The sequence below is a fragment of the Globicephala melas genome, chromosome 5 (assembly GCF_963455315.2).
Source record: "Globicephala melas chromosome 5, mGloMel1.2, whole genome shotgun sequence".
Lineage (NCBI taxonomy): Eukaryota > Metazoa > Chordata > Mammalia > Artiodactyla > Delphinidae > Globicephala > Globicephala melas.
The window spans coordinates 94,366,848-94,394,298 of NC_083318.1; the positions used below are offsets into that span (position 1 = coordinate 94,366,848).

The 27,451-nt window shown below is 42.2% G+C and overlaps 2 protein-coding genes across 15 annotated transcripts in view; one reads left to right on the top strand and one right to left on the bottom strand.

Moving 5' to 3' along the window:
• The window catches only part of SEPTIN11 (septin 11), a 97,762-nt gene extending 71,653 nt beyond the window's left edge, over nucleotides 1-26,109 (top strand). The window contains exons 8-12 of one of the 13 annotated variants that reach the window (XR_009564044.2): nucleotides 6,603-6,735; nucleotides 9,427-9,614; nucleotides 15,425-15,492; nucleotides 15,850-16,016; nucleotides 17,649-26,109. Coding sequence is in view for 9 of the 13 variants with exons in the window: in XM_060299514.2 (XP_060155497.1) it covers nucleotides 6,603-6,735; nucleotides 9,427-9,614; nucleotides 15,425-15,449 (346 nt within the window). In the remaining 4 variants the exon portion in view is untranslated. The other 12 variants (XR_009564045.2, XR_009564047.2, XR_009564046.2 and 9 more) reach the window with 12 other exon arrangements.
• The window catches only part of CCNI (cyclin I), a 32,279-nt gene continuing 29,683 nt past the window's right edge, over nucleotides 24,856-27,451 (bottom strand). For both annotated transcript variants that reach the window (XM_030877930.2, XM_030877928.2), the window contains one exon: nucleotides 24,856-26,423. In XM_030877930.2, the coding sequence (XP_030733790.1) occupies nucleotides 25,980-26,423 (444 nt within the window). In that variant the 3' untranslated portion in view covers nucleotides 24,856-25,979. The remainder of the gene's footprint in view (nucleotides 26,424-27,451) is intronic.

A 27,451-nucleotide genomic window follows, 5' to 3' on the forward strand; every position in this document is an offset into this window, starting at 1 on the left:
CTCATTTTACAGATGAGGAAATGAAGGCACTGCACGTGTAAACAGCCTGCCCAAGGAGGAAGTGACAGGTCTGAGTTTTGAACCTCTGTTCTTAACTGTTGTACTCACAGAGGCACAGAACCTGGTCCAGGCATTTACAAAGGTGTGGATGCCCACTACAGTTTGTCCCGTTCATTTTTGCCAAATAGGTTTAACTTGCCATGTCTCCTACTTTCTGACGTGCTCTTACTAGGTTCCAGTGAACCAGTACAATTCTAACAACACGAATGAGTACTGAAGGCAACAACTTACAGAACATTTGCTATGTATTTTCCCACACCGCTGATGGACTGAGAGGAAGAGGCAAAACGTGAAGGGGAGAATATCGAAGTTAATGTAGAATTAGTGGCCCTGCAAGGGCCAGGCCCTGTTAGAGCCCAGTGGTGGGGAAGGGTTGGTGGGGGCAGAGTGCCGGGGCCACTCCAGGCTTGGTGAACGGTCAGAGGAAGGTTTGCCGCCACCTGGTACAGGACAGGATTGCTTCACGGGGATCTGAATTGAGGTGATGTGAGGTGTGTCTGTGCTTGGCGCCTGTACTGATCGGGGGCCACGGCTCCTTGGAGAAGACTGTTTTCCTCCTCTTTTGTGGCTGGCCTGGACTCCCACTCAAATGTCTAGGAGCGGCTGGCCACGGTGCCTGAGGCAGCCTGTGTGCACTGCCAGTGGACTCCCTCCGCTGGATCTGAGCTGCCATTGCAGCGGCAGGGAGGTTATTTTCTTGGAATCTCTTTAGTTTGGTGAAGTCTGGACTGGTCTCCCAGTGAAGTGTTCCTGTGGAATGTATTTGGTGAGAACAAATGGAGACCCCAGACAGAGGGCTTCTAACCAAAAAGTTAGCTTCTAGCTAAGTTTGCATCATTTAGTCCTGCTCTAGGGGCTTGTAAAATTGGCCCTCTTCATTCACGTGAAATGTGCTTTCTGAGGCTGGGTAGAGGATGCCCTTTTGTATACACAAGTTTAGGGGATTGAACTTTGAAATGCATTGACCAAAAAATAGCCCCTACACAATCTCTGAGGAAAATGGTTTTTGTGTGGCAGAGACTATCTTTATTTTTTCATAGAGTTTTTTTTTTTTTTTCCACCCATGCATAGAGATGAAACGAAAGGAACCACAGTAAAAATGGAACCCATGTGCCCTCCGCCCTCGTTCAAACCCAGGCGATGTTGAAGGGTGAAGGGGCAGCAGTGTGGGTTCAAGTCTTAACCCTGCTACTACCCAACTCCTTAACCTGTCTGGGCCTCAGGTTCTTCATCTGTAAAACGAGGAGCTGGGCTAGATCAGGGGACAGTCAGATCTAGTAGGAGAACTTTTTCCAGAATGTGTCACAGAGGAAATGCTCTAGGCTCTGTGGACCACGTAGTCTCTGTCCCAGTGATTCAACCCCACCCTTGTAGTGTGAAAGCAGCCAGAGACCCTAACGTGAAGGAACAGGAGTGGCTGTGTTCCAATAAAAACGTATTTACAAAAACAGGCAGGGCCAGAGTTTGCCCTCGGGCTGTAATTGGCCAGCCCCTGGCCTAGATCATCTCTTGGAGCCCTGAGCTGCCTGCAGAAGTTAGAATGCATGTGACTGTTTCTTAAGTCTGTGAGAGGTAATTTACCTCCCCAAATGTTAAGACCCATTCAGCACAGCTGTGTTTTTTTCAGCTCTCGAATTTGGAGTCTGTGATGCAGGCCCCTTCACTAACCTTCCACCATCTCGACCAACTGGGGTTCCTGGTTCCCGGGAACCAGGGCTGGTGAGGATTTCCTGCTGCTGCCCGTGTCTCTGCGTTTGAGTTACAGTTTCTCCTGCAAGGCCAGGGTAGCTGCCGCCAGGAGGAGGGTTGCTGGGTGGGTCCAGCCTGTCCTGCAAGGACCCCAGGGGCTTCAGGACCCGTGGTGGACGTCGCTGAGGCCTGACTTGTAGAGAATGTGCTTTATTCACACGTATCCCCCTCCCCATCTGGTTCCTTTTCTACTGGCCTGAGGGTTCCTTTCTGAGGATGAAAAGGAGGGAAATATATTTTATATAAAATATATTTTGTAAATGTAAATATGTTATATATAAATATATATATAAAACCAAGGCCTTTACTCTTTTCCCTGTATAAGAAAATAAGAAACAGAGAAAAGTAGACCTTCTAAAAATAAACACTCGTCTCAGTTTCTGGGAACCCTGGAAATAGTTTCTCCTCTTAGAAACCCACTCAGTCAACCTCAGGTGGCCCTCTTGGTGTAGGCAGGATCATTTGGAACATGAAAGTTGGCTTTGAGTCACATGTCTTGGCAGATAGCAAGGTGAAATAAACTTGGTCTTCCTCTCCTTGGAAACCACTGCTTTACAAAGGGCCCAGCCTCTCCCTTGGAGGAGTTTCCAGCCTCCCCAGCACTTCCTGTGAGCCTGACACTGAGGGTGCAGGAGGGGACCTGCGTGAATGATGACACAGTTAAGGAAAAGCAAAAGCCACAGTTAATTTAAGGGATTTCCCATTTCAAAGTCGTCATGCCTGGATGCTCATAGAAGACTTTTTTTTCCCCTGTGAATTTAGGGTGAGCTTGGAGGAGTTATCAGTGGAGGACTCAAGGCTTTTATATTCTCAAAGTAGATAGAGGATCCCTTCACGGGTGTACAGGGAAGTTCGTCCTCCCCTCTGGGCACCCTGTGTCCACCACTTGCCCTCTGGGTGCCACTTGTGTTTATACCATGTGTTTATAAAGCAGAGAGTGGCCTCTACAGCCGAGGCCCGTTAAGTGGGAGCTCCCCTGAATATATGACACCGTGTGAAACCAAACCAGAAGCTGGGCGAGCACAGGAACAGGCCGCATTTAAGCCTTGGAAGTCCGTCCCGGGCACAAAAGCTGAACCTGTCCCTGGTGCTTTCCTTCAACCTGCCTGTGTCTCTCTTGTCTTGCGGTAGAGTCTTTCTCTCTGTCCCTACACGTGTATATGTCCAGGCGTCAACCTGCTTTTTCTTGTGCGCCTCTTTCCCACCTGCTGCCCTGCAGCCTCAGAGCTCATGCCTCACCCCAGCCGGAGTGCCCATGCCTTCGCTGGACCCAGGTCCCCCAGACCCTGGCCCCTTTCCGGCTGGCATTGGGGGAAGATGGGGGCGGGGATGGGTCTTGTCGCTGCTGCTTGTCTCCTGAGATGCCACCGCCCTCTTCCTAACACTCCATCCTCACCTCAAAGCACCACCTTCTCCTTGACTCTGCCTGTCAGGTCACAAAAAGTGCTCCTTTACTCCCCTCTCTCAAGAAATCACAAAGGTTTCAGGCCCATGAGACCATTCATTTTTAGGAGCATGGAGGCCTCACTTCCCCAGCCTTGGGAGGTGGGGCTCCCACCTGAGCTAGGTGGCCCAGCTGAAAATCCCGGCTCTGTCACTTCTTCACTGTGTGACCTGCACAGGTTAGGAAGCCCCTCTGTGTCCGAGTTTCTCCATGTATAAAATGGGAGGTGATAATAATAGCTACCTCACTGCGCTGTTGTAAGGATAACACGTTTGCGTGCGTAAGTTCCTCCGTAAACCCCGGTGGCGTGCGGTGCTCTGGCCTGCCCCCCACTGGGTGGTCCGGGAGACGTAACAGGGAGACAGCTGTGCTACGTGAATTACCGGAGTGCACGATGAACTGGAGTGTCAGTGCTCATTTTCCCTTCCCTTGACCTCCATGAGCAAAGCCTGCCCCTCCCAAAAGCTGTTAGAAGAGAATGAGAAGATAAAAGCCTCAAACCAGCCCAAACCCTCATGAAAAAATTGTTCACTTCTCACTTGGAAAAGGGTGTTAATAACTACAATTAAAAATTAAGTTGGAAGAGCTAGAAATTGCAAAAGGGATCATCACTTTAGGTATCTGAGAGGGTACTATAGATGCAGTTCCTTCTGGACTGGTTTTCACTGACTGGAAGCATAGGGGAGGGTGTCTGGTGTCTCTCACTCACATGTGGATTTCTGCAGGTGCCCAGGGAGTAGGATCTGTGACTGCCTTGCTAAGAAACCTACTGCAGGTCACTCCTTGGAGTGGGGGGGTTTATGATTTCTTTCTCATACATTGCTTATGCGTTCCAGTGTCAGAGTTGCAAAGCTGGTTCCTATCCCCGGATGCAGCCATCTAATAAGCAGCATGTGTTGAGGCCATCTGGCATCTGGTGGCAACATTGCTCCTTAACCTTTCTCTAGAACATGCGCTTTCCAGCTTTGGGCTGCAACCTTCACTATCACATGTGTTCTACATCGTGATCCAATATACACATATCGTGAAGCGATACCTGCTCTTAGAGTTTGCACTGCATTCTGGTTTCTTCTATCCTGTTCTCTAAACTTTTTCTTTTAACATACTGGTTAAAACCCTTGATTGGGTCATGACCCATAGTTTGAAAATGGATCTCCAGAAACTGGAGCCTAAGCTAGGTTGTGGTTGGGACTGGATCAGGTCGAGTCACGCTGAGGGGTCTCAGAATTCCAGTAGCATTACCCAAAGAACCTTCTCTCTGTGGGTCACTTAACAGAAGTTTCCACAGTTAAACAAATTTGGTTCTAAGTGAATCAACTTAAACAGGTTTTTTTTTTTTAATTGAGGGACTTTTCAGAGCACTTAAGACAAGCAGTGGTTGGCAGACTAGTTACATCAAGTCACCTGGAAGCGTTTTAAAAATACAGATTACTTTTGCCTTCGCCTGACATCCTGCGTCAGCATCTCCAGGAGTGGAGTTAGGAAACTGTGCTCAGAAAAGTCCAGTAAAACACGCCCAGGCGACCCTGACGTGCTGCAGGTCTTGGGAGCCACCGTGCGCTGTGGCTCTCCTAAAGGGAGGTCACACATTGCATTTTCCTTTTGTTCTTTTGGCTTGGGAACCCCACTTTTGAAGATTTCTTGAAACTAGCGATCTCTGGAACACACTTTGGGTCATGTTTCTTGGTAGTGTTTCTCTACTAGGTGTTCCACTGCTTGTTAAGAAAGAAGAGGAAGATGGATTCATTATCTTAAAATCAACAAAAACTGGGTTCCCCAAAAATTTCATAGCAGGGACAAGTCATCTTCTGCCTTTGGCCATTCTGACACAAATGATAGTGATAAAGAGTTTATTAGAAGCTAACAAGCAAAATCAAACTCATGAATTATTTTATAGTTTCATTATCCGTGCATTTCTCTATAGCTTAAATTTCAAGTCCAAATATTGCTATTAATATTAGCCAACACTAATGTCGGCCAAACTTGCTTTTGTCTCCTAAGATAATGTGAAAGCCAAATATACCTCCAGAAACTCCAAACTCGTGATTGTCCATTACCCAGGCAGTGTTGACACTCTTGAGGGCAGGAGAACTGATTGTTCAGCAACCAATAAGAGCATTGATTATAGAAGTATAAACAATCCTAATTAATGCATTTTGTGAGTATGCTGCTCTGTATAAACGTATATCCACATGCACACGCCCCTCCACCACCTGAATGTCCTTCTCCTTCTACATGGACAAGTGTGAATGCTGGGGTGGCTCTTCATGGAGCCTGGGCTCACCCACAGGCGCTCTTCATTTTGGAATCAGCACTTTGGATGAATTTGGTCCCTGGGTAAAAGTGGATAATCCTGCTGCAGACTTGTGTAACTGTAACAACCCTTGTTCTAGGGAAACTGCAAGGGAGAGAGAGAGATAGCAATTACCGGCAAATGTATCTCTGTTTGTGTAAGTGTGGGTGTGGGTGTCTGTTTTTTTTCTAAGTTGTGTTACCAAAGGTGATTTTTCTGTAAATATAGCTCTTCTGACTTGGAGGTAAAACTGAGTGATGGCCTTTGCTTTAAAATATTGGGCCCCAAGTTCTGTAGACAGTCAGGGGGAGGATAAGGTTTAAAATAAAAATCAAACTCCTCCCTGCTCTATTTACAATTGTTAATACCACTTGAAGAGCAGCAATTTTCTGTAATACCTTGAGATACACTATTGTCTCTTTAGATGGTTCACTGAGTCTGTTTTCTAAATTGGGGGCTGGAGGAAGACGAGTGCGGGGGTAACATTTATTAAGCACCGATGTTGTCTCAAATGCTTTACTCGCTCTGCCCACATTTACCTCCCGAAATCATGGGCCCCGGAAGGCACTATATTCAGAGAACACTGAGGCTGAGAGGCCGTGCCCTTCCGAAGATCAGTCAGTAAATTGCTGTGAACCCCAAACCAACCCTGGTGGATCTGTCTGGCTCCAGTGCCGATGCATTTCTCTCTCTACACCCCCTCCATCTTCTAAAATTCTAAATCACGTCTTCTGTATCTACGTGGTACTGAACTGGGAGATTCTGGCCAGCCCAGGCTTCCCCTGTGTGAATGCCTGTAGCATACAGCTTGGCCAGTAAGAGACATCCCATTAGTGCTACACTGTACTTACGGCCGCATCTCTGGTTCCTGATGTGCTTGTCTTTCTGATCGCCACATAACTAAAAAGAAAGATGATGCCATTTTGTGTGTCCTTGAACCTGGTGAGTTGGCAGCCTTATTTATTTTGAGGAAGTGGCTGGGTAGGAATTGTCTGGACTGAAATTTCTTATCATGCAACTCCATGACACTGTCCTTGGTTTGTGGCTTTTGAATAGTCTTCAGGAGACATACGAAGCAAAAAGGAATGAATTTCTGGGAGAACTTCAGAAGAAAGAAGAAGAAATGAGACAGATGTTTGTCATGAGAGTGAAGGAGAAAGAAGCTGAACTTAAGGAGGCAGAGAAAGAGGTAAGCCACCTGTCCTTGCATCCGGGGGAGATACAGACAAGACAGGCCTTCGTGCTGCTTTAAGCACTTGCTACATATGTTCTGTCACACGAGGGGCCTAACTAACCTGGTACGAAGAGCAGGGCAGCCAGTCTTATCCCCATTTCACAGATGGTAACACTGAGTGTCGTAAAGCTTAAGTTATTTATGCAGTCACATACCTAGTTAGTAGCAAAGCCAAGACTAAAGCTAGAACTTAGGTTTCCAGACCTGATCCCACATTCCTTGAAACTCCATATTTCATCAATTTACAAGTGACGAAACATAAGATTTGCAATTCTGGGACCATTATTGTCTCAGTCTACCAGTCAACTCAGTGAGCTAAACAGTGGAGGGCCCTTCGCCCCTGTCTGATGGGGGACGGGCTCCGTCCTCCATGTCTGTGCTCTGACTTCCCTCTGGGATGCACACCCCTGGCTCCAGTGTCCCGCTGACTCTAGTTCCCCGCGCCCAGCCCAGGGTAGCTGCATCCTAGAGGTTACCTTGGATTCCTTTTTTATTTCTAAAGAAGTGTTTATTGATTATTTAAGTTTTATTTTGAGAAGTTTCTTGAAACACAAAGTATAGTTTTTGGTGTATCACTTTTTTTTTTTTTTTTTTTGCGGTACACGGGTCTCTCACTGCTGTGGCCTCTCCCGTTGCAGAGCACAGGCTCGGGATGCGCAGGCTCAGTGGCCATGGCTCACGGGCCCAGCCGCTCCGCGGCATGTGGGATCCTCCCAGACCTGGGCACGAACCCATGTCCCCTGCGTCGGCAGGCGGACTCTCAACCACTACGCCACCAGGGAAGCCCGGTGTATCACTTTTGATATGGAACAAAGTTGTTTCTAATAATTAAGCACAGAGACACACAAATTATCACTTTAAAATATTTTAAGCACACAAAATCTGCCTAAAACTGCACAGATGAATGTATATTTCATTATAAGGTACCCATTATTTAAATTAAACCAAGAACTTAATTTAGTTGCCATTAGATTAATGAAGTGTGGAAACTTTTAAGGTCACTTGATTAAATGTAAATGCATCCTTTTTACTTATATTTGTTTCTTGTAATATGTAATATGTAATACCCTAAATACACGGCTAAACGTGTGCGTAGAATATTATAAAATGAAATAACAATGAGTATTTTCAGATGTACAGATTATTTTACATTATGATGAGTAGTAATTTGATCTCATTTTAAGTAATATTTTCATTATAATAAGATACAGTTTTAGCAGAGTTCGGAATTAAAAAGTCAATCCTCTTCAGATTTTAAAATGACCCAATTAATTCTTTAGCTGATATATAGCTCAATGAATATTACTCATTTTACCCTGTTAAGAGATAAACTGAGGGACTTCCCTGGTGGTCCAGTGGTTAAGAATCCACACTTCCACTGCAAGGGGGCACGGGTTCAATCCCTGATCAGGGAACTAAGATCCCACATGCTGTGCAGCGTGGCCAGAAATTTAAAAAAAAAAAAGATAAACTGAGGCACATTACAATTTATAAGAGTTTATCTGAGCAAACATCAATTGGAATCAGGCCCCATGGATTTCTGCTGTAACAGTCACCCCAATGAGAGCAAGAAATAGGTTTGCCTTTGATGGTAGATAATAAGAAACTTAGAGGTTATTTAAATAGCTAAGTACTCACCCTAGTTTTGCTGCAGAGAAAGGAAAGTTGAGCCTTATTTGCTGTTGGCTTTAAGTATCAAGTTGAATGCTAGGTAAAAATTCTAGAATTATCTAAATAGTAAGGATTTTCCCCTCCCTCCCTCCCAGTTTTTTTTTTAATATAAATTTATTTATTTATTTTTGGCTGCGTTGGGTCTTCGTTGCTGTGCGCGGGCTTTCTCTAGTTGTGGCTAGCAGGGGCTACTCTTCGTTGCGGTGTGTGGGCTTCTCCTTGCAGTGGCTTCTCTTGTTGCGGAGCACGGGCTCTAGAGTGCAGGCTCAGTTGTGGCGCACGGGCTCTAGGCGTGCGGGCTCAGTAGTTGTGGCTCATGGGCTCTAGAGCGCAGGCTCAGTAGTTGTGGCGCACGGGCTTAGTTGCTCCGCGGCATGTGGGATCTTTCTGGACCAGGGCTCGAACCCGTGTCCCCTGCATTGGCAGGTGGCTTCTTAACCACTGTGCCACCAGGGAAGCCCCCTTCCAGTTTTTGTTTCTGCATTGTGATAATTTTCTAAATTCAGTTTGTCAAGTGCCCGAAATTTCTCCACATACTCTTCTTATTTGAATAGTATGGGTACATATATCTGTAGTCACTGTGTAAGTCTCTAAGTAAATATAGATTATACTTTTCAAAAAAGGACCAGAAGTAAAGAACTTTTCTTACCACTAGGGTGAGTTTCTTATTAGGAGCATGGATAATTTTTATTTTCTTCTTTATGCTTTTTACAATGAACACGTATTTTATTATCAGAAAAAGTGCACAGAGGTTCCCCTTAGTGCTAAGGGGTCCAAGTTTCAACAGTGTGTAGGGCTCCAAGGGGTGCTTTTCACCACCTCGGCCTGGCTCAGCACCAGACGGTACCTCAGTCGTGTAACTGAAGCACGGGCAGCGGCACACACACGTTCTGCTTCTGAACGGATCCAGGTAGCCTTACGCCAGTAAGCGTACCATTCCCTCCACCAAGCTCGTCTTCCTCCTCTTCTCTCCAGCTCCACGAGAAGTTCGACCTCCTAAAGCGGACACACCAAGAAGAGAAGAAGAAAGTGGAAGACAAGAAGAAGGAACTCGAGGAGGAGGTGAACAATTTCCAGAAGAAGAAGGCGGCAGCTCAGTTGCTACAGTCCCAGGCCCAGCAGTCTGGGGCCCAGCAAACCAAGAAAGACAAGGATAAGAAAAAGTAAGCGGGTGTCACCCCCATGCAGCGGGGCCCTCTAACAATTTATTCCTCTTGCATGTCTCTACTTTTCCCATTTACAGACTGGAAACTGGTCTATTACCAGAAAGATAAAAGCAAGAATTTTCTCTACAGTGCAGGGGAGACGACAAAGGTTTTTAAAGTATTTCTAAAGGGTACACAGACACTAATTTATAAAACTTGACCACACGATCAAGCAATCAGGACTGGAGTAACCTGTCATCTCCAGTAGTATCTTCTGCACCAACACTAGGACTCTCGAGAAGACAGTGCATTTCTCTTCACTACTCTCTGGAGACAATCCTCATGGCTCTTGATAAAGGGCATCCTAAAATTACGATTGTTAGAATTATTTTTCTATTCTCTGTTGTAAGGCTTAAGAAGCCAGTCGTTGAAAGTCTTGTTCCCAAAATGAAAGATCTGGAAGAACTACTAGTGGCCACTAGTTTTCCCTCTAAATTCCACAAGACGATGAATCGTTTTATTGTGAAAATGGGATCAAAATGCCCGTTAAGACACCTCCACCAATTCTACACCAATTCTGTACCCGCACAAAATTTTTTTTAAATATGGCCTTGATTTAATGTGCCAAAGGGTCAGATTCTGCTTTTGAGTTGTCGCTTCCTACGATACCCCAATAGCAGCGGCCTGAATCCAGTGGGAGATGTGGGCCTTCCTTGAAATTCTGCTGTGATTTGAAGCTTTACATCAAATCACCTGAAAGACCAGAGGGTGCCATTTTATGACAATTACTATTGGTTTGACAGTAAGCACAGTGGTCAGTAAGATACCTTTGAAGAAAACCTTAGTGCTAGCTGGGTGGTGAGCCCATGGATGCCACCCTGCTTTGTCTGTTTAAGGTGTGGTCCTCTGAGGGCGTGTTTCAGGATTCCTGCTCTTCATCCATTGCTAAGGTTCTAGGGCAAAGGCTGACAACTAAGTAAACAATAAAAATGTTGGTACTGGAGTAAGCAAGGAATTACATTCTTAGACCTATATGGCAGATAGGACTGAGCCTGCACAGTAATCGAGTCCTATCCCGGGGCAGTGAGCTCGATAGTGGTGTTCACTTAATCTGAGTGAACGTGCAGACTTGTCCCTGAGGAATCTTGTTACGTTTCCTGTGGTAGAAACCAAAATGCACTGCTACAGTGACGTACAGAGAAAGTTTGAAATTCTGCTTTGCAGACCTTGACTTTCCAAGCTTTGAGCCAGCAGGAAATGTATGAAGAGAGCAGGGGAGCCAGCAGATTTTCTAAGCAATAGAAAGTAGTTGGTATAGGTGAGCTGTGAGTTAAATGGGGTTGGTACAGACCCACGTGGTCAAAGGATTCCAGGGGCCGAAAATTTAGTTATGCTGGATTAATTCTGAGAGTAACAACTGCCTAGATTATAATGCAGTTCAAGAAAGCACTTTGTAGCGACACATGTTGGGAGGGCATCGGTCACTAATGGTGACGTTCCCCATGCAGATTCAGAGATTAGTGACTCTTCCGGGGAAGACAAAACGAAAGCCATCTGGCATCATTCCTTGTTGATCCAAACTAACCCAGGATAAAAACAGGTGGAGTGTGTGTGTGTGTGTGTGTGTGTGTGTGTGTGTGTGTGTGTGTGTGTGTACACACATCTATAGGCATGAATGAAACAGGAAAAAGCTGCTGACTCATGGTTTAGGAAACCCAAAGTCGAGTTTTTCTTACCCTGAAGCACTAAAGTGCGTAAAGGTACATGGTTCAGAACTTAAAATGTTTATAGAAGACCAGCAATGTTCCAAGGATATTTCATGTGTACTGGATGTGCCTTTAAGCAATAAAAATTCCGAGAGCTGACCAGTATTGTGCCTCCACTTTAAAAAGTACCTAATAACGGACTTCTCCGTGCAAGGAGGTTTTCCTTTTCCTATAGAACATTTTAGGTTATTTTCTTCCCAGCCTTGGGCCTTAGCAGTGTATAATGCATTTCACGTTTATGTGAAGTGTGTGCGAATTCTATTTTAGGCTTATTTATACATTCTCATTTATTATTAATGGAATTAGACTTAATTTGGTGAGCAGTAGTCACCAGATTTTGTGCCTGACGAGGGCGCGTACTTTTCGGTAACTTCTACGTTCTTAAGCTTTTCCACACTTTCCCATTTGAACAGTGAAAGCAGTTGCCAGTTGGAGGCCTGAAGTGTCAAAGTTTTTAAAAAAAAAAATCACTTCCCTTGCTGCCAGTGGAGAGTTTTGGTTAGAGAGGACCACAGACAGACAGTTGTCAGGGTAACCAGAACAGTACTTGGAAAATAAATGCGAGGCTCTTTCCTCCTCGTGTAGCTGGAGGAGAGGCTGGAGTCATCACACTTGTCGCTTAGGAGCTGCTCCAGGGAGAGAGTTTAAAAAGAGATGCGTGTTGATTCACCTGCCATGCTTCCACCTCAGAGCTTCACTTCGTTTTTCTAATAGTTTTAAATTCCGTTTTTTTCTATTCTAATGACACGCTCCCTCTTTAACGTAGGTAAGGCTTTGTACTTCTCCTTGACCTGTTAGTGGCATGAGAGCATATAACATTTCCTAAGATTGCAGACAAGGTAGAACTAACCCTGGCACTGCCATTAGCTGGACCCCCGCTTCCTGCCATCTCTGGCCACCAAGTCACTTTCCTTGTTTGCGGCTACACCTCAGTGGTGGGAGTGCCTGAGGGTAAGTTGTTTGGTAGTTGTTCAGTGTTCATCCTTTCTGAAAACTTTGCACAGTTGCCAGCCAGCAGTTTGTTGGTTAAGATGAATCCATTCCAAAAACAAAGTTTTAAAAATCTATCATTTTAAAACGGTACCTGGCATCTGATAACTATAGTTTACACAATCATCCACTCATCTTTTCTTTTTTAAAATAATATTTTGATTCTTCCTAAGGAATGAAGTTGCATGTTTTGGACTTGCCTCAAATTAGACATGTGAATCTTGGACTTGGCATTGCTTTATACCTAGGAGGGGGAAGGCTCCAGGCATTGCTTTAGCTGTAACCATATAATGATTGTCCTTTTTTTTTTTTTTCCCTCCCAAGTAGCTTAATAGCATGTCCTCCATCCACTATATTCCAATCCCCAAGTTAATTGTTGAAAGACATTTATTGTATATTCAGTACCGATGTGATACCCAAATCTAATAGATAATGGTTTTGTGTTATCTGAGAAGATGAAAGTCAAACAGCAAGTCCTTTCACTAGAACATGTAGTGGTTTCAAGAAGTCACTCATGAATTCTGAATTACCTGCAAATGGAAACTAACCACGTGTTCTTTAATTCAATATTAAAATTTTGCTTTTGCTTGTCATGTAGAATAGCTTACTCAGATTTTTGGTTTTAATTTCTGTCAATTTCATAATCATTGCATGAGCATTCACCATCACCAAATGCTGGTGCTGGCACTCCTAATTTTCCTTCTTTTAATTTATTATTATTTCTAACTTTTTTGTTTTGTTTTTTAACTTGCAGTGCAAGCTTCACATAAAGCCTGGCAAGCCAAGGATGGTCCGCATTCACCTGCTTTTGCAGTAATATTGTATCTCTGCCATCTGTGTCCTTTTGTTTTGTTTTATTTTTATTTTTTTCCCTTTCCCAGACACCATATAACTATTAACTCATTTTGCTGAATGTTGTTTGGTGGCGGAAAATGATAGAAAAAGGGGATAACAGCAAAAGCTATGTGCAGCCGGACTTTGTTTCTGGAAAGCAAATCATTTGCCTTTTATGCCTGTTCAGAGTGGCAGCAGGAAGCATGCCTGTTCTGTTACTTTTATGTTGCTTTGGACCAAGGGAAGGAGGCTAAATTGCTACATGTACGTCTGACAGGAAAACTTTTCACCGCCTCAGCAGCTGACTATAAACCTGAATAGCCATGACAACTTGCTCTCCTTGATTATTCGTCTCCATGACGCAAAAGGCCCTGAACTCCCTCTGTCTCTTTTCCACACCTGCCCTGAACCAAGGTAGCTTTGTATGTAGGCAGAACGGTGGGTAAGCTTTACCTGACTTTTACCCTTGCGTGGAGTTTTTTTATTACTATAACAACATCATTTGGCCTGGGTTGTGGGTCTGTTCAGACTGACTGCCTCCTCTTATGGCTTTAAAAATGTGTCTGAACCCCTGTGTCTCGAATCCTGGCCAAGTGGGATTGTAATAAGAAAATGATGAGTCTGTTCCCTTGTATCAGGGCAACCATGGCCCTCTCACAGATCATACAACCTTGTTTAGTAGAAGAATCTTCTACTAAGGATGACGGGCTTTCCACAACCTGCCTACTACTTACAAGATCCAGTCTTTTCATAAACACACCTAAATCTGCTCTCAGTAGGCTGAGAGAGGAGGGCCTAATGACTGACTCCAGGGTATCGAGTGCTTCTAATAACAGTTTTCAATAATTATGAGGAGAAATTTTCCAGCAATATTTAAAATAGAAAATCTGTTATAAACTGTATCATCTGCAGCACAAGTTTGAGGGGGCCTTGTCAACTTAAGGTAGAAGTGGGAAGGAACATAATATAAACCCACAAGTCAAGAAAGCAGAAATTCAGCTTCACATCCAGTTTCCTTGCATAGTCTCTTTTTGATATTTGCAGTAAAGGCATGATGGAATAGAACAGCTGGTGTTTCAAATCCACTTGTCTTGAAGGAATTTCCTCACCTTTTCCTTCACGAAGACTAGCTCTACCTGCTCTTTGCGTTTAAGGCCCCAGTGCCCCATTGACAAGGGTTAGGACTTAACCATATGGCAGGACATAGACTACATGCCAAATTTGTATGGAAAAGGGCATATCTAATTTCTTTTCTGTACTTTTCCTTTTTGAGGCTTATCCTTTCATTTCCTTGATTTTTTTCCCCCTCTAATAACAAGATACTCGCAGCTTTCTCTCTAACTCTGTAGTCTCCTGTTTCTTACTTGAAAGAATAACATTTCTCACGAACCTGATACTTCACCTCTGCATTTTCCTTTTGGCCTTCACTAGTCATACATTAATCAAATAGGATAGAATACACACACACTTACACACACTTTTTTTTTTTTTTAATAAGTCTCTAATTGATTCCAATGAAGACTTTTTTCCCTTCTCTTTATCCTCAACCACACTATTATGGGACAGAAGGAATGGTCGTCCATGAACTGATTTAGGCTTAATTAGGCAAAGTAAGAAATCAGTTTCATGGAAGCCGAAACTAAGCTGGGATACAAACTGCAAACCAGAAGCAGCAACAGTGATATAAAGACAGGCTTAGGAGCTACTGGACCAATGTTTTTGTTTTTGCTTTTGCTTTTTTAATGATTCTAGTCTGAAGCTGGCTATCAGGCAGCATGCTGATTCTAACCATGGGCCGAGTTTGCTCAGATGCTGTGCACCAGACAGAAGCTTGAACACTTGTGTTGTATGCTTGTTCCAGCCATTGCTTGTGTGAGCATTTTCATGCCTTGTAACAGGAAATACACTTCTAAATTCTAAAAATGCATCACTTTACAATTTTCATTTTACGTGCATCACTAAAGCCTTTTTAAAGTGAGCCTAGCCACGAAAGGCATCCAGCTGACGTTTTGATTCCAAGATTGTTGATTGACTGGATTGATTTTTCTTTTCCCATTAAATTTTTCACAGAAAAATAAATCATGTGGAGAGTCAGGGAATAAAAAGTCAAAGAAAACATATAAAAGCTTTTTTAAAAAATGCATTGCTTCTGAACTTTTTTCTGCCCCTGCTCCCTGGCCCTGTTTGGTTTGTTATTGCTGCCCTCTCTTCTTTCTGTATCTGTGCCTTTTTTCACAGTAGTCCTTGGCTCTGCACGGAATAAATGATACCCTCAAATCTAATTGGATGTGCTTTCGCCTTTGCATGTAAGTACGGCAGTAAAAAACCTTTGAGACCTTTTTGACTTTTTAAAATTAGAGAAACAAATGGGATAGATGGATTTTTTTTCCCCTGGAGGGAGGTAGGGAGGTATTGGTTTGAGGAGTCTTTGTTTTTTTAAAAAACAAACAAACAAAAAACCTAAATATATTTTAAATGGCTCACATTTATATCTTTTTTTACAAGAAACACAGAGATTTGACTTTTCCTTGATATCCGTGTGCAAGTCAGAAATTACTAACCCCAGTCTGTTCTACACAGCATTGTGGGTTCATTGGATATTAGAGGGTCCTTGGTTTGGTTTTTTTTTTTTTTGGTTTTTAGTGTTTCATTTTTTTTTCTAGGTTTTTTTGTTTTGGTTTGGTGTTTTTTGTTTTTTGACTGCACCGCGCGGCTTGTGGGATATTAGTTCCCTGACCAGGGACTGAACCTGTGTCCTCGGCAGTGAGAGCGTGAAGTCCTAACCACTGGACTGCCAGGGAATTCCCAGAGGGTCCTTGGTTCTGACTGTGTAAGTAAAGTTAGAATGAGAAACTACTACCTTCCACTAGAGAAAAAGCAAGAGGAAAATTTTTTTTTATGCTAGGCTCCCTTTATGATTGCTTAATTTTTGGTGATCTTGGTTTAATGGTCTTTCCCTTGTGCTAACTACTGGCAGGGAGCACCTTTTTTTTTTTTTTTTTTGGTGAGCTCTTGCTGGCCTCTCCCCACATCTTTTGTTCAACCATAATGACCATCTTTTTGCTTCTTCTGGACTTTAGATAACAGTTGTTAAGTGCGGTAGGATGTGATGGAAAAGCACTTAGGAGAATTTACTGGCAGTTTAGAGACTATGTTTTCCCAACTTAAGGCTCTTTATTAATTGGTCAAGGTTTTGTCCAGAAAGGTCACCTCAACCAGGGGAACATTTAACAAAATGCTGGGCACAGGTTACTCACCTTCCTCCTCTGCTTTGTGATCTCACCAGCAGTAACACTTCATATCTTGTGCACCTCACAAAGACTCGGTTTCCTCACTTTCTTGACATATCCATAAGTGTTTCATATACAAACTGTTGAATCGGGTTTTTCAGCTGTTACCAACCCATGTCATACTGTCTCTGTGTGGTCCTACCAAAACTGTCCATTCAGATCCCTTTGCTTTCCCATTTGCAAGTGTCTGAAGTTGTCAAGTCTCAGCTTCCAGAAGTCTCGGTTCCATTGACAGGATACATATGTGATGACTCTTTAGGGGAAATGATGACGTACAAAGTCTAGATTGTATGTAGGTATGAAGGGAATTTTTAAAATAAGTTGAAGATTAAGCTGTGAACAGCATTAGAACTTTGTCTATTTCTTAATTTTAAAATATGCTGATATGCCTTAAACTGTAGTTGTAGATCATTGTCATTTTGCTGTTTGAAAATAACCAATGTGTTTTTAAAACTGTTATGTAATCTACTTTCAGTGTTAATGCAGAATTGTCATATATGTAAACTGCATGTTAGACACTTGTCTTTTTTAAAAAACTAAAATAATTGTATTAATGTGAAGCATATCATTTTTTCAAGTATGAAAGTAATCACTTAGCAAACTTGCTTGGTAATTTGGTGTCTGTTAAGGTAGGAGAGTGGCGGACAGGTAATCTATGCATATATCACTAGTGCCAAGACATAAAGTGGGGGAAAATATATTTTTACCCAAACATTGTGTGCCCTTTTGTGAGTTCTTTTTAGTGACTGTTTGACATGCAAATGTACACATGCTTATAATATTGGATAAAAGAAATAGGGATGAAAGAGTCTCGTGTTTTCCTTCCTTGTCTGGACTTCAAATGCTACCATCTGGGCAGCACCAGCTCCTCCAAGATGCTTGCCATGTGATGTCCTGTACGTCATATTACTGTCTCTGCCACCCTTTCTCCCTGACTCCCATCCCCTTCCACCCTGACTAGCGCCCCACTGCCCCAGCCGAGGCGTCCTCTTCTTCCCCGGCCTCCGGTGCTGGTGCTGCAGCTCACCCCCCCAGCTGGGCTTGAGGAAGTCATCCCTTTACTGACACACTGCTGTTCTTTCACAGTTTGTTGTAGAGAAGCTCCTTTTTTTTTTTTTAAGCCTTTTAAGAATCAAATTTGAATCTGAACCTTTCTTTTTTCTCTTCTGTAGCTTCTTCTTTATGTAACCATCCTGTTGACAAGCCCTACTCTCTCCTAATGGACATAGAGCATTAGAAGAGCAGGAGCTGTCTGTTCACACGTGTTGGGGAAGAGTTACCTCATTTCCACCATCGCCTCCTATTCTTTTAAAGTCTGGGTCAAATATTGCACTGCTGTTTGTATTTGTCAATGTCTGTTTACAAACCACTGCCCATAGTGGTTACTTAAGTGACTTATCACCACCAAAAACAGTAATACCTAATACTACTACTTAAAAGGAAATTGAGTGAAACAGAGAACTTGGGCCAAAACCCAAGGTAGCCCTGTGTTGGGATCCTCTTGCTTAGCTGTCATGTTCTTGAAGCTGCTGACACAAGAACTCACGGACTGAAGACAGCATGGACCCTAATCTGAGGGTCCACAGACTTGATCTCATGTTAACTCCAGACCTCTGTCCCATGAGTGACATTCTGAACAGCCCGATCAGGACCCTCTACCGTCAATCAGGTCATAAGATCGGGGCAACAGTTTTCCTTCCTTTTGTTAGCTTTGTGGGTTGTTTTGAAGTTTGGGGTTTTTTTTCTAAACACTTGATATTGCATGAACAAAGATGGCTGCATTTTTTTAATTTGGAGTGTTCTATTGATACAATGTTTTTATTTTTCAGCTGACCGTCTGCCTCTTGAGAGAGAGAAGTGGGCATCCTTCCTTTAAATTCAGGAACCATTGTTGTTTTATTTGACTCTTTTTCTGTTACCTGCACCCCTCATCTAAGTTTTCGGGGTTTGGGATTCTGTTTTGGAAAAAAAAAAATTTTCCTACTTAGCCAGTTCTGTTCTATGTATTGGTTATTCAAACTTAGTTTTGGTATCAAAATTATGCCAATTTTAAGCTCAAGGGGAAATTTAAATGAAGTTTTAAGTCACAGAATTCTGTTTAAGATGCTCTCCTCATCTCAGATATAACAACAAAATCCCTGTGCTGTCACTGGGATTTTGACCTACAAGTCTTAATCATGTTTAAAATGTGCCAGTGTTAGGTAGATGACTTTTCTGCCTCTGGGACTCAATTTATATTTAAAGGTACCTTAAAATAACTTTCTGGCCCATCCCTGCCTTTTTATTTATTGCGAAGCTCTTCTTTACCTTGTGTCCAGTTTTTGTGTCCTGGACCATGGAAACAAACCCCCGACAAGTACATATCCTGTCCCAGACAACAGCAACAGTGACTTAACGTTGGTTCTGATCAGGTGGCTTACTCCACTGTGTCTGCAAAAAAAAAAAAAAAAATCTGGAAATCACTTAAAATATACCCACATGCAAACACACACACTTCTGCCAGTTGAGTCTTTGAGTTCTAATGCTGACTCGTTTGTGACAGGCTATTTTATTAGCAGCCACCTCTTAGGTGCAGTTTTTGTAGTCAAGGTACAGTTTTCAAATTCATTTCTATTTTAAGGCATGAACACGCATTTTAAGTTACCTTTTCATTTCATTACTTGTCAATAGTCTGCTTATTTCCATCATTTTTTAGCCCCATAGTAGGTGGATATTGGTGGCGTGAATTGCATCTGGTAAAGATCTTAAGAGTGTTCCCTTGTATTTAAGAATGGTAACATATGCTTCTGTTGAAAGGTGAAATGATGAAACAACAGTCCCTGCTTCTTGAAGCATTTGATTCTTGGAAGAGGTTATTTAGACCAATTGGAGGAGCTTGCTGGCAAGGGGCCTTCTTTACTTAGAAAGACACTATTATTAAATGCAACAAAATCAGGTTCATCTGAGCCATTAAATGATTAAAATATAAGAGTCAAGAGCCATCCCCTCCATACTACAGTGTAATCTGTAAGGACAGAAATTTGCTAATGATGTGACCGCTGGTTTGCGCGTGGATGGTGGGTATCAACTCCTTAACTGATGCTACAGCATGACATACTGTCAGGTTTGTAAGTTAAACACGAACATCCTGTTGTGTGAAACCACTGTGATTACTAAGTACAACAATTGGATTTATTTTTAAACTCCTTTTAATATTTTAATATCAACTTTACCCTATCACTCATATTTTAAAAGTAAATTCTGCATCAGATTGTAAAGACATTTTTGGCAATATTTAAAAAGCAAATTAGGCAGTATTTTTTGTGTTTGTTTAAGTAGAGAAATGTGTAATCTATTTCTGTTATTCCCTTTTTAATCTTCATGTTGGAGGAAGTGTAATGGTAATCATCTTAATGGGAGGGGTGAGGGAACTGGCTATTACATGCAGGTTGGCCTCTGTTCAGTTATCTAGGGAAAGTGGATAAGACACCACTGGTCAAGTACACAGCTATCCTCCATTGATTTGGCATTTTACTTAAGGTGGTTCCTTTTCTCAAATGTTGATAAAACTGGTAGGTTCTCAAGTTCTCTTGGCTGACCAACTAAGAGATACGAATAATAAAAACTACTCGTTTATCTCAAGCTAGATTGCTGGAAAGCAGGGAGAACTGAGCTATCTGAACCTATTTCCATTGGTGATAGGCTTTTTATTTTTCATACAGTCTTTAAAACAAAAACCTTACTTGACTTCAGATACAGACTCGGCCTTATTGCTGAAAAGTGAGTGTAGTCTAGATGGTCTACTTGAGATAGGCACAGCACACGTATAAAGGAGAGACCTGATCTGAATTAGTATGTGCTGAGCTGGGTCAGATAAAATTAGGTCATCTTCCCAATAGGCTTGACCATACTTTTCCCCATCAACTGTACCTAAACGTCCTTCTTAGTTATTTTGGTTATTTTTCTGCCTATCATTGTCCCAGCTTATGGGTAAAAGTTCTGGATATCTGAAAAAGTAAGTACATAATTTTCACTGTATTTAAATGACATTTCTATGCAAAGCCTTTTGCTTTGCAGATGACTGTCATCTTTCCACCCTGGAGACTGACAGTGTTGGCAATGTGGCTCATTTTGAAGATCCTTGTACTTGAATCCTTAAGACCATGGTATTTAGTCCTTGAGACTGATACCATCTGGCTTTCAGATCAATCTCTAGCAAACAACTGGCACCCTCAGGGCTGGTGTAGAGGTTGAATGTGTTAATCTAAAAAGACTAATTGCGAGCCTCGGTATCTGCTCACCTCGCTTTCCAACCTTCCTATTCTGACAGGTAGCTGTTTACAAGTGAGATCTTTTGGTTGTTAGTGGAACATCGTGGGAGGTACAGATGAAGACTTCACATCTGCCTCAAATCAGTTATTTGCATGCTGTGAGTTGAATGGCATTTCAGTCCACTATGGAAACTTCCTTTCAAAATCATGGCACCTAGATCAGAGGAGGCAGAGGCTATTATCACAAGGTTGGTCCCTGTCAAAAAGAAAACTTGTGTATGGTGGGGAGGGTGCAGAATAACATTCCACGAAGAACTCTGCTTAACCATGCCTTCTCTGCACCGTGCGTTGAGAATACTGAAGGGTTGCAGTTCTAGCTCTCCTTGCCCTTTATTTATATCCATCCATCTTTCCCACACACACACCCCCCCAATTCTTTTTTTTATTCTATATACTGCACCAGGCCTACATTAGGTACTGTGGATGTAGCCACGCACTATGAATTGCATGTCTCTCTGCATACCTCAAACACAGCAAATTCTGGGGGTAAACAGAAAAGGTAAGCCCTTTCTATGCTAAATTGTGAGAGAGAGTATTCTGAAAAGCAAAACCCACCTCCACCCCCAATTGCTTTTCAGTGGTTTCTTTCTTAAGGTTGCCCTTCTTTCTGGAGTGTTCTCTTGCTAACAAAATAAGCTGTTTCTGAGAATGAGAAACCAGTTTACTGGGCCTATGCTTTTCTACACTGCCCTACTGTTGTGTAACACGATAAGGTCAACAGTTTTGGCATCTGATCTGCTATGAAGGTTGTACTTCAAGAGTCAAGAGAAATGGAGAGGTTCAGCCTCCTGGAAACTTCAACACTAGTGTTTTGTGCTCTCTTCAGATTTCTCTATCTGATAAGACGTTCTTGGTTACCTCTCATGACACCTTTTCAATAATCAAGAGATGGCCCAGGGAGAGTTATGTGTGTGTGCTACACATGGGTCTTACATCATAAAACCCACTGCAGATGGTCCCTGACTTAAGATGGTTTGACTCACAAGTTTTTGGTTTTATGATAGTGTGAAAGTGATATGCATTGAGCAGAAACCGTATTTCTGAATTTGGATCTTTTCCTGGGCTTGCAATACGCAGTTTGGATGCTCATTTCGCTGGGCAGTGGCAGCGAGCTGCAGCTCCCAGTCAGCCAATGCAATCACAAGGGTAAACAACGGATACACTTAGAAGCATTGTTTTTCAATTCAGTATTCAATAAATTCCATAGAATATTCAATACTTTATTATAGAACAGACTTTGTGTTAAATGATTTTGCCCAACTGTAAGGTTACTGTAAGTGTTCTGAGCACAGCTGAGGTAGACTAGGCTAAGCTGTGATGTTCAGTAGGTTAGGTGCATTAAACGCATTTTCGACTTAAGGATATTTTCAACTTACGATGAGTTTATCGGGATGTAACCGCACTGTAAATAAAGGAAGGTCTGTAAACTCATCAGTATGGTGAGGGAAAGCTTTCATTTTAACTCCTTAATGCAAGCTGTGCTACAAAGCCTGTACTTCATCTTTTCTGTCCTAATGATTGGTCAGATCCAGCTCAAAATGAAAGCAGCAAGCTTTTGGGAGTTGGCTATTTTCAAGTATTCTCAATTCGAAGTTATCTTGCAGGACCAAACAATGAACGAGTATTAGGATTTTTAATTTGCAAAACTTTTTTTTTTTTTTTGGTACGAGACATACTTAGCCACCATCTGTCCCAAACCATGGCAGATATTGCTAATTTCCCTCAGTCCCACACACACAGGCCTCCTATGGCTTACGTGATGTGAACTTGTAACTGCAAATGATGCTGATGCATTGCTTAGCAACAAGAGGTGAGCGCTCAACTGCTCATTCCCACACAGTAAGCCCAGTTTCTCCCTGAAACTTAAAAAGATGTTCTATTTTTTCTAAAAGCACCATCTAGTGGCCAAAGCTCAAAACATTATAAATGAGCATAGGAGACATTCTCCTGTTAACACAGTTTAAAGGCTAGTTTCAACAATTTTGGAGGCTTTAGAAATAACAATTACATGTTAGACAAAACATCATATCTCAAAGCTTTATCCTTTATATTTGGTAAGTCGGAAATTGAACCTTGTTAAAAATTCTTGGCTATGTGGACAATTCTCTAATCTTCAACCTGCTATGTCCCAGGAGGGTTGTGAAGAAAGACATCTGGCACAGTATCTTCCCTTTCCAGTTGGAAATGTACAAACTACCTTAAGGATGAAGATAACAAGGCTCCCCGTTATGCCTGCTGAGCGTCAGTGGCTTGAACCACATTGTGCTGTTTCGGGCAGTGATGTTCAAGGACAACTTACTTTCTTGTTTCAGGAACTCCAAAGGAGTGAATTAGAAATCCTGAAAATCCAGGTATGTAAAGAGAATAGACAGGACATACATACGTGTTGGTTCTAATGACATAGGAGAAAAGAAAGAATACTTCTTCGGGGGCAGACGCCAATGTCTTAACTCCCTCAATGGCAGGACTGTAGGCTCCGATTCTCATCAGCTTGGCCAAGTGAGGAGCTACGCTACAGCTTCTTTCAGAGCCGAAGGCATGGTGTCAGGAACATTTCTGACAAATCAGTTGTATCAGTCTTTTTAAGTGGCATTTGAGAGCACTCTCCTTTCCCAGCCCTCCCCTCCACACTAATGTAAGACATCATCTGCAGAAAATTCAGTTCTCCACAGGTAACGAACTTCAACCCTGAAAGACAAGTAATTGTTCGGCTACTCCTAGTAAGAGCTTCAAGAGCTAGAGCATGCACTTTCACTTCTGTTGAATGGAGGATTAGAGAAGAACTAATTTCTCCCATCATGTTTATTCCCTTGCCTTTGCAGAGCCTTTGTGGAATAACAGGTTTTCTCACCACCAGGAGGCACCAGGCAATCGTGATCCATAAAGCTCGAGTTTCCAAATCTTGGAAGAGAGTAATTGTGGTGTGATGCCAAGATTTAAGACAGGTATCTTGGGACAGGCTAATGAGAATAGTTTCTGATAAAACAGGATCTAATTTAACAGTAGGAACATTCTTAATGAAAAGTTCCACACTGTTCAAGAATGTTCTGCTTTTTTCTGTCTCAGTCCGTGAGTTCAGGCCCCAGAGAGCCAAAGTTCTCCAAGAGCTCATGGTAGCGCAGGTCTCTGGGACAGTGGCAGGGAGATGTAACTGAAAGGGTGCTCAGGAGGGGCTGGTCTCCAAAGTACTATCATTTAACTGATCTATGGGTTAAATAAGCTTTGAGGCATGAGACCTAGCAGCAGCCCAACCATTCCAATTCAGTTTCCCATGAAAATACTTTTTTCCAAATGGACTTACCATCCATTTTTGATTAGAAAGCCTCAAGATCAAGAAATTAAAATATTATTTCTAACTTCTGTACCATCTGTATGTAGCAACTGGACCACAAATGAAATATTCTGATTCTAGACTCAACTTTATCCCTAGCTTTCTACATAACAAAAATGTTCCTCATTTGTTAAGTGGAAGTGGGCAGGGGGTTACGTAGCATTTATTTTAATGATGAACATTTGTAGTTGTGGACTTCCTGGAGCTCCCACAATTCAGGAGAATTAAGAAACAGAACCAGATGAAGATTAGGATAAGTGGGATTTTTTTTTTTTTATGTGTATCTGCAAAGCCAGCCTCATGCTGTCTTCACCCCAAAAATAGTTCATTCTTCTATATTCCTTCTTACTCCCTGTACTTACTTACACGTAAGTTTCCCCCTTGACTGGACTACAGCAGGTAGCCAGCCCTACCATAAAAGAATTTAAAAGTCAAATGCTGACCGGAGAATACTCTTGCTCTGCTAAACCAGAACAAAATCAGTGGCTTAAAAGTGACAGGTTATCTAGATATGGGTCTGTGTCTGCCCTCACAGTTCCTTAAGCTAAGAATTTACTGTTTGGAAGGTCACAGTCCACCATGTCAAAACCTAAACTCAGTCACATTTAAATCCCCCCTTTCTTCATGTTTTATTTTCTGCAAGCATATTAGGATTTTTATCATCTTCCGTAGTTGAAATAGCAGTGCCTATCTAATCAAGAACTTGCACTTCTTCACAAGCAGGAAAAAAAGAGATAAAAAGGTTAAGGACAACTTTTATTGCTACCAATCAGTACATGGTTCTGACTGCAGTACCTTCTTCAGGCTGCACAGGGAGCTCAGGACCCAGAAGTCATGAAGAGAATACAGGTAGGCTGGGGAGGCAGGGGGATTAACTTTTATCAAGTAAATCCTAATAGCTTAACATAAAACTAGGGTACTGAATTCAGTTATTACATGTTACAGATCCAAATCATAGAGCTGCCCCAACATCTAGACAGTCGTCTCTCCTACTGATTATAAATGAGTGAACTGAACAGTTTTTTTTAAATCTAATTTTAGTTGTTACATGTTTCTTTGGTGAGCACCTGGATATATTAACTTTATCACAAATTCTATTATACAAATGTCAAAAATGCTTCCAACAAATCTTAAGAGTGTCCTAATCACATGCCACTTTTAAGCTTCAATTTAAGATAAAAATGAAAATATTGTTTCCAAACTCTAGAAATTGAAAGGAGACAAACAAAAATCAACATGGTAATGGGAGTCCTTTTTCTGTTACCAACTCTGATTCACAGGCAATTTTGAAGTACCTTTTTCAGATTAAGCTGAATTTGAATCATGGATTATAAACATGGCTGTCACTGAAATAATTTGTTCACTAAATTGCTAAAAATAAATTTTCAGGGTTTCCTCATCAGTGGAAGTCAGGCTATAGGTCAACATGCATAAAATTCATTTAGTATTCAAAGAAGCAGCAAGCAAAAGCAAGAGGAAAATTAAATCAGGATTCTGGGACAAGGTTTGCTAGCTAGGAATTTTGAAACTTTTTAAAAAAGAAAAAACACTGAACGTGAATTTCTGACACAGGGTAATCTACATTACATTTTAGCAGAGAAAAGGGTGGAACTGACAAACACTACGAAGAAATTTTTTACTTAAAAATTTTTTGATCTTGAATTTTACACTTTTTTTGGTCTTTAAGTGCTTAAATAATGTTGAATTATAATTAGCCATACAAGTCAACAGGTTTTTTTTTTTTCTGGCTCATTTCGAATCAGCCTGGTAAGGTATATACCTTTATACAGCCTATCCTGTTTTCCATGTTCCCATTCCCACAGTAGTCTACCTTAGTTTGCGCTTGAAGGTAACACCTGGAGCTACATGACAGAAACAGGCTGCAAAGGTGGACAAGGGGAAGTATGTCCCTCTTGCCTTGATAAATCAGTGCCACACACAGAACCCACATTTTCTGAAGCATTATCTTCATTATAGAGCCGTTTGATCCCATCATAGAAGTCGTCCACTTCCATTTCCTCTACTTTGCGTTTAGCAGAGGTATGCTTGCACCCACTGGCAGCTGGGAGATGATGGTAGAAGGCTGCTGTACCTCTGACTGGCACTTCTGGTTTGCTGTTGTCCTTGGAGAAATCTGGGCCTGGGGCAGAGGAGGGATGTAATCTGAACACTCCTTTGTCACAGGTCACCAGGGTGTGCTTGAGGGGACGGTAGACATAAACGGAATTTAGAGGCAGGGAAGGCTGCAGAGTAGAAAGGTGATGTGCCACAAGCTCCCGACAGTGGATCAACTGGGAGCTATCCATCTGAGCCCGGGGGAAAGAAAACACAAAGTTGATAATTAATATAGGCTGTCTGTCGTCTTTGCTGGCCACTTTTTCTCCCCGTGCCCTCTGCCCCCCAAGATTTCTCTCCCCACATCTTTTACCTCAAACTCGTCTACTCCTCCAGCCTACCTATCATTTTTAGAAATTGTGTCCAAATCTGTATTTGTATTATAAACTTCTTTGGAACTTGAATTCTTTATTTGCAATTGTATGCTGTACATCTTCATGAAAGCTGAAATTATTCTCTTTTGTTCACTGCTATATATTCCAACATATGCTGTTCAGGCTATCTCCCCTGTCTAGAAGGCCTTTCACCCTACCCTCCTTTTCTCTTCCAACCTCCTTAGTGAAGACCAAGGTACAGATAAACATAAAATCCATTAAGCATTTAAAGAAGCAGACAGAGGCAAGAAAAAATTTAAATAAGGGATGGGGAAAGGCTGACTAAGAATTTTGAACAACTTAAGTATTATTTTGTTTTTAAAACAGTAAATGGGAACCTTTGACAAGTTATATTTTTGTAGAAAACAGCAGAATTGACAACAATAAGAAAAAACGTTCTTGCTAATGTTTTTAATCTGGGAGTTTCACTAATTCCTTCTCATCCTTCAGGATAATTCAGGTATCAGTCCTTTTTGAAGCCACCCTTGACTCCCCTTAACCCCCCGACAAACCCAAATTTCAGGGTCATCTGTTTTTGTATCAACCTGTCATCATACTTACTACACTGTATTACAATAATCTATTTAACCATTTAAGCTTTTCTACTATAGACTACAAGATCCCAAGAGGTAGGCACTGTATCATGGTTTTTTTTTTGTTTTTTTTTTTGTTGTTGTTGTTGTACGGGGGGCCTCTCACTGTTGTGGCCTCTCCCGTTGCGGAGCACAGGCTCCGGACGCACAGGCTCAGCGGCCATGGCTCACGGGCCCAGCCGCTCCGCGGCATGTGGGATCTTCCCGGACCGGGGCACAAACCTGTGTCCCCTGCATCGGCAGGCGGACTCT